The sequence below is a fragment of the Chlorocebus sabaeus genome, unplaced genomic scaffold (assembly GCF_047675955.1).
Source record: "Chlorocebus sabaeus isolate Y175 unplaced genomic scaffold, mChlSab1.0.hap1 unalloc_scaffold_255, whole genome shotgun sequence".
Taxonomy (NCBI): Eukaryota; Metazoa; Chordata; class Mammalia; order Primates; family Cercopithecidae; genus Chlorocebus; species Chlorocebus sabaeus.
In genome coordinates, this window is record NW_027327543.1 from 410407 (window position 1) to 421218 (window position 10812).

Sequence of the window (10812 nt, forward strand, 5' to 3'; positions counted from 1 at the left end):
TGGGGAACACAGACTCCAGTCGCATGGTGCAGCCACCACCGGCAGTCACGGAAATTCCAGGGAATGCAGACCCCAGTCACATGGTACAGCCACCGTCTATGGCCACGGAAATTCCAGGGAACATAGACACCAGTCGCATGGTGTGGCCACCACCTGTGGCCATGAAATTCTGGGGAATGCAGGCCCCAGTCTCTAAAGTATGAACTTCACTGCAGTGAATGTGGAAGAGTTTCTCTCTGGGCAGAGCTCAGTATCCAGAAGGGAAGTCGGCCCTAGGAATGCCTTCCTCCTCTTCAGAGCTCAGGGCCTAGGGCTGACACCCTTGGGAGGGGTCCTTGTTCAGCAATTGTGCCTGTGGAGGGTCCCCCAACACTCACCGTGCACCTCCTAGGAGCGGAGGCTACAACAGGGAGCCAGAGACCAAGCTCTGCTCAGACAACAGTGAGCTGATGGCCTTCCACTCTAAGTTCAACAGGGACCCAGGGACCAAGCTCTGCTCAGACAACAGTGAGTTGATGGCCTTCCACTCAAAGTTCAACAGGGACCCAGGGACCAAGCTCTGCTCAGACAACAGTGAGCAGATGGCCTTCCACTCTAAGTTCAACAGGGACCCAGGGACAAAGTTCTGCTGAGACAACAGTGAACTGATGGCCTTCCGCTCTAAGTTCCAGCTGCATGGAATGTGTATTCCATGAATGCCTGTTAAATGAATGATTCATATAAGGTCATCTGTGCTGACCTTTGCTGGTCTGCTGACTGTAAGCTTCAGAGCATAGGCCTCATTCCTGGAGCAGCCAGCTCTTCCCAGAGCGACGGCCGCTGGAGGGCAAAGCCCAGAGCTTCTGTCCTGCAGCAACGCACTCAGGACCCTGCGCTGGGCACGCTGGGGGCCTCTCCAGCAGAAGATCCCCAGCCCTGACCTTGCAATACCAGTGAACCCCAGGGGAGTCCCAAGTGCTCAAAATCAAGTAAATGTCCATTGTGATTTAACATATCAATTTTAGAAGAAAGGGCATATTGCCACCTTCCTCCTCAAACTAGGGACTATAAATCGATCCATCACCCTAACTGAGACTCTGCCTTAAATTCTGCTAAAACTACCATCCAAACACTGAAATTTACATTAGCGTTAAGGGAAAAAAAAAAATTAAACCAAACACCTGTAAGAAACAGTCAAGTGACCTGTGATACATCAACCCAAAGATTAAACATGAAAATAATGAAGTAGCAAGATATTAAAAGAATATAAACTCTATGTACATCATGGCCCAAGGTTCTAAAATTACACAGAGACAAAGACTGGAATGGAAGGGGGATATGTTTACAGATACATTTTTTAATTTTTAATTTTTAATATTACTTCTCTAATGTATGATTTGACTAACCAGATAATTCAGCAAAAAATAAAAAAATCAATTATGCCTATAGATAAATATGTAAAGAATCCTTCTCTTTGATGCCAATGGAATTAGTTTGGGTCTGACCCACAGTCTTCAATCTTTTAATTAAGACACAAAAACCATCTTTCAAGCTGTTAGAAAAAAAAAAAAGAAAAAGATTGAAAACCAGGAGCCCAGAAGAAAAGGACTCGCTATGTATCACAGCGTCTCTCCACGCCTCTCCACCCTGGACAGTGCTCCCTCTTTCTCCATTTTCATACCTACTGCACAAAACACTTAGCAAAGAACTATCTCAATTCATGAGTCACACAGCACAAAGGGCCAGTGTCGCTGCCAAACATACCCTGCAGCCCCAAAACGAAGAGGCAACTGGTTCCTTCCTTCCTCAGTGAAGGAAGAATGAGAGGCTGCTGGTTGTAATTTTAAATCTCACACCTCAATGTCTTAGCACTTTCCTGCTTTGTTGGTTTCCAGGGCTTATTAAAATTAACCACCCCCCACCCCCCGCGGATACTGAAGAAAGAAAGCAGGACGGTTGTGCAGGCTTCCAAGAGGCAGAGCCTTCCTTCCATGGCCACCTCTGTCTGTCTACCCACAGCAGCAGGGTTTACCAATTAGTCTCCCTTAAAGAGCAGTTTATGCTCATCGCGAACAAATGGATGCAATTGCTTCTTTTGAGATGCAGCAAGTTTTGGGCCCTCAGCAAAAAAAAAAAAAAAAAAAAAAGAAAGAAAGAAAGAGAAAAAACAGGGCAGTGGCACAACAGTCATAACCTCTGCGTGGCACACACACAGAAGGAAAATTAAAGCCCTGGAGGCGGAGGCGTTCAGAAAGGGAAGGTGGAAGCAGGAAGGACGCCCACGGGATAGAGTGGTCAGATACAGACCACCTCACCAAAGGGCGCCTTAGATGTTCCAGAGGACAAAATGCCCCTCTTTCCAGGGTAAACACCCATTTGCCAAACTCAGCCAGTGACGGCAAGCAGGAGTTTGCTTTTTTTTTAAGGCGTCTGAGAAATGATGAGAAGAGCAAGAAAAGAGCTTAATAATGGGACTGACAGGGCCCTGGGCTGGTGACTCAGCTGATGTGCACAGCATCAAAACCCAGTTCAGGACAGCACTACAACTCACCCCAGCAATCACTGCTTTAAAAATCAGTTATAAAAAAAGACGACCCATTTGAAAGCAGCCAGAGGAGGAAGACAGAGAGTGTCTCACAGAATCCAACCGCTTGTAGCCTCGGAACCATAACAAGAATATGAAACTAGCGGGTCCAGTGTGAGGCAGAACAGAGACGCCGTCAGGGCTCTCAGGAGGCTGAGCAGGAAGCGCATGGCTCAGGCCCTGCAACGCCCTAAGGGCGCCTGGAGCAGCCCACAGGCCTGTGTCCTTCGTGTGGGTTCACCTTCCTAGTTTCCTGGGTAAATTCAATGTACAGCATTTATTCGCCAAGAAAAGAACATTCAAATCAAACTACTGTCATAACTCTGAGGGGCTCTTAACACTCCAGTCCACACGTTCAAAAGCCCACAAATATCAGTGCTGCCACTGTGCAGGTAACAATGTTTTGGATGCATCATGCATGTAACCAGTAACGATGTTTTCATGTTTTCCGTAGCCATCTCATTCAGGATACTAAAATGATCTGTGACGACTTGATACTTAGTTATCTGTGATTTTCAGATAGATTTAACAAGGCTACCTGGCCAAGAAGGCCTCACCCTCCTGAACCCGGGCACCGGTGCCCTTACGTGCACCCTGGGCCTGGGGAGCGAGTCTCCACCACCTCCCGCTCTTCAATGTTAAATGTCCTCCCGGCGCGCCCGCGTGGTGGGCCCAGGCTCGGCCCCCACTGGAGAGCCCTTTCCACATTACAGGACAGGGGAAGCCCAGAGCCCGCGCTGCGGCGCCGCTGACGTCCCAGAGTCCCCGCTTCCTGGTCCTTCCCGTCCGCGGAGGCTGGCGGGGAGGGCCTGGGACCCATTTTAGTTTTCGGTTTTGTCACGAACCGGAAGGCGACAGCACATGCGAGCGCAGGAAACCCTTTTTTAAAATCTTCCAGCGGAAACGCGAGGGGCTGCCGGACCGCCTCGGAGACGCTAGGCGGGAACCCAGAGCACCCCGGCCATTTCCTGCTTTGCAGCAGCCGGGACCCTGCCCACGCCGCGCGGGGCCCGAGGCGACAGGAGGCCCGCGGGCATCCGGCCGTTTCTTCCTCGACATGCTGGGGGGTGGCGTGGGGCGGAGTTGGGGGGCGGGGGCAACTTAAGAAGTGATCGCGCTGTACCCAGGATTCGGAGGGGAAGCCCGGCCCCATCCTATAGCTCAGAGGCAGAACGACCCCGGAAGGTGCTCCAGGCGACCCCCTCTACCAGGCTCAATTTAAAACATAAACCGGAGAGGGTGGAAAGCTCACTATTTTCCGGATGGAGGTTCCTACCGCCATGTCCCTTCCTCCTCCGCCCCACCCGGCAAGGACCCCGGGGTTGCCTTGCCGGCTCCCGCCGCCCCGCAGGTACCCCTGCCGCTCCCGGGCACGGGCTTCTCCCCAGTTCTTCCCATCGCTTCGCCGCTGTTCTCCCCAGTTCTTCCCATCGCTTCCCCACCTTTCCCCGGGTCCTCCCATCGCTTCCCCCTCTTCTGCCCCGTTCCCCCATCCCCTTCGCCCTGTTCTCCCCTTCTCCCTCTTCTCTCCTTCTCCGTCCGTCCCTCCCTCGCCGCCCGGAGCGGGGCGCGCACCTTGAGCATGTCCCCCGCTGGTCAGCACGCCGATGGCCTTGCCGGACCCGGAGAGGTGCTCCAGGAACTTCCGCAAGGAGCCCTTGGGGGCCCGGGAGTCGTCCGCGTCCAAGGCGAGGAGGCCGAGGGCAGTAGCTAGTCCGGTTGCGCAGCAGGAAATGGAGACGCTGCGGGCGCGCGCCCGACTCGGAAACGCTGCCCCGCCCGCGCCCCCGCCCGGCCCTAGCGCCAAAGGGCCTTGACGGGCGGGGCCCAAGCGCACAGGAGGGGCTGCGGGGGTGGGGGGGCGGCTAGGGGCAGGGGCAGGGAAAGGGGCAGAGAAAGGGGCAGGGGCTGGCCGGGGGCGGGTGTGGGCAGGAGGACCTACGCGGGGGTCGTCGTAGGTGGCTGCCGCGCCAGCGGTGGGTGAAGTCGCGGAGGCGGGGGTAGCACCACAAGTGGGCGGGGTCCCTGCGGGTGGGGCCGCGTTGCTGGTGCGCTAGCCTCGCGGGTGGGTTGGAAGACTCTGGTTGGGGCCTTTAGAGATGCCCGGAGCGCCACAGGTGGGGGCAGGGGCAGCGACCGGGGGAGGGGAGACCGCAGGGGGGCGGGGTCACATCGTTCGCTGGGCGGGCCAAGGCAGGGCGGAATAGAACGCCGGGAGCATCTCCGGGTGGGGGGGCAAGGGAGACCGTGAGTGGGCGCGAACGCAGGGGCCGGTGGAAACCCCGCACTTGCGGGGAGCGCCGATGGCGGGGCGGGGTGGAATTGGGGCGCGGAGACCCCACCTGGACGCGGAGGCTCGCGGTAGGCCCGGTAGATCCGGCTGTTGTCAGCACCGAGCCCGGCCGTGCGCACAGCTTCTTGCTGGCGGCAGGATTCCTCCTGGGGCTGCGCTAGGAGCCTCTGCGCGAGGCTTCCTCGATCCCCGCCCCCAAGTTTTCTCTGCAGCCTGAGGTCGGGAAGGACGCCCGGAGAGTGGATCCTCCAGGTGGTGGGAAAAGCTGAGCGCGGCGAGCTTAGCTATGACGAAGCTGCGATTTCCCGGGTCCACGGGGTCTGTGGCGCTCCTGGGCCCCCAGCCCGTCCCGTGGGGAGAAGAATCCTTGGGGTGGGGGAGAGTGTCGGGGCGCTACCCTCAGAGACGCCTGGGCGCGCGAAAGTCAGAGTGGGACAGGAGGAGGCGCAACGGGACTGACCTGGCGCGGAGGCGGGACGACCCTTCCTCCCTACGTACACTGTGCTGACCTCGGCTGACTTCACTGACCAACTCCACGTGCTGAAATACGCACATCCAAAGCACTGTGCCAGTTGCCCATCCACAGCTTAACAGCCTGGTGCCAGTTACCTGCGATGGGAGAGGGAGCAGCCCCCACAAAAGCACGGGTTTATGGGATCCTGGTTCCTTCAGTGCTCACCCCACGAAGAAGGGCTCCCAAACGGCCCCACTCGAGGGCTTTCCGGAGGATGGTCCTGCGCAGTGGGTGTTTGTTGAACAGATAGGAAACAACAAAAGAGACTAAGAAGAGGTTTGTTCTATGAACCCGGGAAAGTGAAGCAATCGCAAAGGAGAGTCTCACCAAAGGGCAATCCTGGGGAAAAGATGGAGAGGCATGGATTTTTCTTGGATGTGTGCCTCATCCTGGGCCTCATCCCGCTGAGCATCAAATATTCATTGCAAAAGAGGAAAAAAAAAATATGCTGCGGATAGTGCTGGATAGTCTAATTGCTCCCTTGGCCAGAATTAACGGCGAAATTCCTAACCCCTTGTGGTCCTCTGAATCACCTGTCCTATGCACACCCCCATTAAACCACTGAAGTCCAGTTTCTGGGAACTCAGCCAGGAAATGTGTATTTTTAAACAAACCACCTTGGTTGTCCTGATGAATGCAAAGTCAGAGAGCGCTGCTCTCATGCAGTGAACCTGAGCATTATTCTATTAAATAAAAGGGAGAGGAGAATCCTGGCTGTCTTAAGGTGGCAGTTGAGTGGCCTTTGCCTTCTGGTGGGCAGAAGAGCAGACTGAGGCTCTAAGCACCTGTACCCACAGCTGGGCTCAGGATCTGTGCTGGAGAATAGAAGGGCTAATATAATTATTCATGCCTTTTTAGAACATGTTACATGTGGAGAAGGTGGGCCACACTGAATTTTATTTTAGCCAAATACCCGTTATCTCCTTATGCAATTGATATTTTTATATTGAACATTAGGGGATTGGTCATTTGTCATCAAATTGTCTGTAATACAGAAAATGATAGATATAACCTAACAGTTCAAATATGATGAGTTAAATAAATGATGGTAAAAATATGCGCTGCAATAATATTTAGTTGCTGTTACCACTACAAAGATATGTGTCTACTGACATGGAAATATGTTCAGGACATACAAATAAGTGAAAAGGCAGGCCTAGACACAGTGCGAGCCTGTGCATGCGTGTGTGTGTGTGTGTGTGTGTGTGAGTCTGCATACATATGTAAATGTTTCTGAGCATTTTATTTCCTTTCTTTTGCTTAGTATAGGCAATGCCATTTTTCTCTGCGATGAACAGGTATTGTTTAGGGAATAGAAATAGTTAATGAAAAACAATAAAATTTAGAGTGTCAAGACCCCCAAGGTTACGGATTATGTTCAAAAGTCTGTCTGTGTATAAGGGCTGGGACTGGGGTCATGGTGGTCACTGACGGTCCTCACACATCTGTTCTTATGAGTTTGGCCCATTGCTCAGTCAGTCAGGGAATTAACATATATTAATATATACCTGTAGCAAAGATGGAAAAGAATAGCTATGGCTTTTTTTTTTGAAAGTCATGTATGTCAATGTTGCTACAACTAGAGGTTTTTTTGTTTTTGTTTTTTTTAACTTTGGTCTTAGCAATGAATCTTCTAATTCAAGAGGAAGATATTACATGCCGTGCTGACCATACAGCTTCCACCCAGTAGGACCTGAGGTGTGTGTATGTTCTTTATTGTCCCTTGACAGATTACTCCAAAGGCCCACACCAGCACACACTTATACCCCAGGAATGATTACTCCTTGGGCCAGGAGTTCAGGCAGGCTTCACTGGGCCCTCTGCCCCAGGGGCTCTCCAGGGCTGCAGCAGCTGTCTGCCTAGGGCTGCTGTGTCTTCTGAAGGCTCAGGCTCATCAGGGGAGGAGCTGCTTCCATGCTCACTTCTGTGTTGCTGGCAGGATTCTGTTGCTTGCAGGCTGTTGGACTGAAGGCCCCAGTCTCTCTGTGGCATCAGCTTCAGGTTGCCCTCTGCCCTGGGTGCGTGACTGGCTTTGCCAGAACTAGCACCTACCAAGAGCCAGGGGGAGAGTTCCAGTGGACAGAACCTCAGCTCCTCCCAATCCAATCTCAGGAGAGACCGCCATCTCTTTTGCCTGGTTCTATTCATCAGAAGTGAGCCACTGAGTCCAGCCCTCTTCTAGGGTCTGGCTGTGAACACTAGGGGCAGCGGACAAGGGGAGCCACTTGGGAGGGGAGGTGCTGCCTGGGACCTGCCTAGGACAAGGTGAAGGAGAACATGCATAGGGACAGCTGCCCTTCCCACTTCCCCTCAGTGTTGAGCGCAGGAGTTGCCGATGTGCCCTAAAGGAGTTCCGGCATCCCAGGAGGGAAGCAGCTCCCAGCCATGAGGACACCATGACCCAGTGCCCCAGCATGTGGAGCTGCACATTCCAGGACTACCTGAGCTGCAGCCTCTTCCCCTTCTCTGCTGTCTCAGCCTGTGCATGGAGTGGGCATCTCAAATCTGCAGGGGCCAAACTGAGCTCAGGCCTCTGCACCCCCCACACAACCCCCCACCGCTCAGTCTTCCTCACCTCAGCTCCTGGTGACTCCATCCTCCCACGGGCTCAGGCTGAAGCCTTGCAGTGCTCCTCCACCCTGGCATCTAAGTCCCTCAGGAAAGTCCCTATTGGCTCTTCATTGCATCTGGAGCCACTGGGGCCAGGCCACCACCTTTGACCTGGACCGGAACAGGCTCCCTCCTCATCCCCTGCTCTGCCCCAACCTCCACCCCACCTCCATGTCTCGGGTGTCCTCAGCTTCAAAGTCAGGGTGCACCTATCAGGATGTAATTCAGACATCTTCTCTGCTGACTCGGTGTCACAGACACCACACAAGCCACACTGGCCTGTCCTCTGGTCCCTTCAGATCCTGGTGCTGCCCAGAGGCCCATGCAGGCACCCGACAACCTCAGACCCATTCTGCTTTTTCCTCAAACCAGGCCCTCCTCTCCCTACCGACTCTGCCCACTTTCCACAGGTCTGTCCTGCAAGGTCTCCTGCATGGTGAGGCCTCCCCAGATCACCCTCTTAGAAATTTTGGGCTCCATGCACACTCCTGTTCTCTCCCTGCTGCTCTTAAAACATCCTTGTCAGTGTCACACATGGGGCGTTTCACCTATCTGCTGGGCTTCTCGAAAGGTCCCCTGGCTGAACCCTGAATGCCGTGGATTCAGAGATCTTTGACTATTCCCTGCTGCAGTCCCAGGGCAACAGCAGAGCCCAGGACAGAGTGAACCTGTCATGGGTGCTGCTGAATGAATGAATGAAAGAGGGAGTGAGTGAGTGAGTGAAGGAGTAAATGAGTGAGTAAATGAGTGAATGGGTGAGTGAGTGAGTCAGTCAGTGAATGAGTGAGTGAGTGGATGAGGGAAGGAGAAATGAGTGAGTGAGTGGGTAAATGACTGAATGAGTGACCGTGAGTGAGTGAATGAATTGCCAAGGGAGTCAATGAGTGAATGAGTGAGTGAGTGAATGGGTGAGTGAATAAGTGAGTAAGTGAATGAATGAGTGTCTTAGTGAATGAGTGAGTGAATAAGCAAGTGAATAAGTGAGTGAATGAGTGAGTGACCGAGGGAATAAATGAGTGATGAGTGAGTGAGTGAATGAATGAGTGAGTGAGTGAATGAATGAGTGAGTGAGTGAATGAATGAGTGACTTAGTGAATGGGTGAGTGGGTGAATGAGTGAGTGAACAGATGAGTGGGTGAGTGAGTGAATGGGTGAGGGAAAGAGTGAGTGAATGAGTCAGTGAGCGAACAAGTGAATGAGGAAGTGAAGAAGTGAGTGAGTGAATGAACGAGTGAGTGAGTGAATGAGTCAATAAATGAGTGAGTGTGTGAGTAAAGGATGAGTGAATGAATGAGTGAAGAGGTGAATGAGTAAGTGAATGAGTGAATGATTTGAGTGAGTGAATGATTGAGTGAATGAATGAGGAAATGAGTGAGTGAGTGAATAAGTGCGTGAATGAGTGAGTGAATGAGTGAATGGATGAGTGAGTGAAAGGGTGAGTTAGTGAATGACTGAGTGAGTGAATGAGGGAATGAATGAGTGAGTGAATGGGTGAGTGAATGAGTGAGTGAGTGAGTGAATGGGTCAGTGAATGAGTGAGTGCATGAGTAAATGAATGAGCAAGTGAGTAAAAGGGTGAGTGAATGAGTGAGTGAGCGAGTGAAGGAGTGAATGAGTGAATGAGTGAGTGAGTGAATGAGTTAATGAGTGAATGAATGAGTGAGTGAATGAGTGAGTGGGTCGCTCAGAGGAGATGAGGACAGGAGTTGCCCTCTGACTGCTACAGTAGACAGGAGCTGAAGGAGTCTGAAGGGTGGGATGTGCTCACTCGGTACATACACCCTGCTCCACACATCCCCAGAGAAACCTAGTCTCACCAGAGTGGTCGCTTGAGAATTATTAGTAACAACCTTTTTCCCAATATTTCATATATGCAGGATGATTTCTTACTTTCCTTGAAAATGCCAATCGTTTTTTGGACTTGGAATTCTCCACTGCTGGTCCACGCCACTGTATTCTCCCATAGGGGCATCCCTCGAGTTGGAGAAAGAGTCATTCCCAGGAATGGATAAAAGCCAGAAGGGCATCATCAGGTGGGGCACCTTCTCCTAACATCCTCCTCTTCCTGTCTGGGTTACCCTGAGTGACTTGGTTTGGAGGTCTACAAAATGTGGACATATCAAATTTAGATAAAAGCCTAAGCAGTTTAAGAGGTTGCAGTGCTAGCAGGAAGGTCTTTGGCTCCTGGCACCCTCCTCCCCTCCAGTCTCTGCTGGACCCAGGACTCTGACTCCACCTTCGGCCTTGGGGGTTTCCTCCCTTCCTTCCCAGCCACTGAGCTGCCTTGGGCTAATCTGCAACCGCAGAGGCGCAGCACTCCTCCTTTCCTCCTGCCTCTTCCTCTCTTCTCACTTTCCTTCTTCTTCTTTCAGGACTTTGGAAAGTCCAAGAATAAGCAAAACTGTAGACCAGAAAACGCTGCCTTGAGCCCATTCCCCTCCCAGCAGCTTCCCTTCAGACTCCTTGATCTTTAAAACTTATTTTGCTTCGTATCTAGATGCTAAACTTTATATAGAAAACAGGTGGAGTTGGTTTCTTCGCCGGGTACAGTGACTCACACCTATAACCCCAGCACTTTAGAGGCCAAGGCGGAACGATTGCTTGAGGTCACATGTTTGAGACTAGCCTGGGCAACACAGGGAGACCTCGTCTCTACAAAAATTCAAAAAAAAAAATTGCCTGGAGCGATGGCACATCTGTAGTCCCAGGTACTTGGGAGGTCGAGGCAGGAGGATCACTTGAACTCAGGAGTTTGAAATAACAGTGAGCTATGATTATATCACTGCACTCCAGCTTGAGTAAGAGAGTGAGACACTCTCTCCTAAAAAAATA

The 10812-nt window shown here is 52.2% G+C and overlaps 1 protein-coding gene across 1 annotated transcript in view; it reads right to left on the reverse strand.

The window, feature by feature from the left end:
• The window catches only part of LOC140711188 (uncharacterized), a 59566-nt gene extending 49614 nt beyond the window's left edge, over positions 1–9952 (reverse strand). The window contains exons 1-5 of the mRNA XM_073014095.1: positions 9871–9952; positions 7183–7418; positions 5317–5465; positions 4856–5069; positions 4139–4616 (exon numbers count right to left, since the gene is read on the reverse strand). Coding sequence (XP_072870196.1) covers positions 4139–4616; positions 4856–5069; positions 5317–5465; positions 7183–7418; positions 9871–9952 — 1159 coding nt within the window. The remainder of the gene's footprint in view (positions 1–4138; positions 4617–4855; positions 5070–5316; positions 5466–7182; positions 7419–9870) is intronic.
• Positions 9953–10812: the final 860 nt, after the last annotated feature.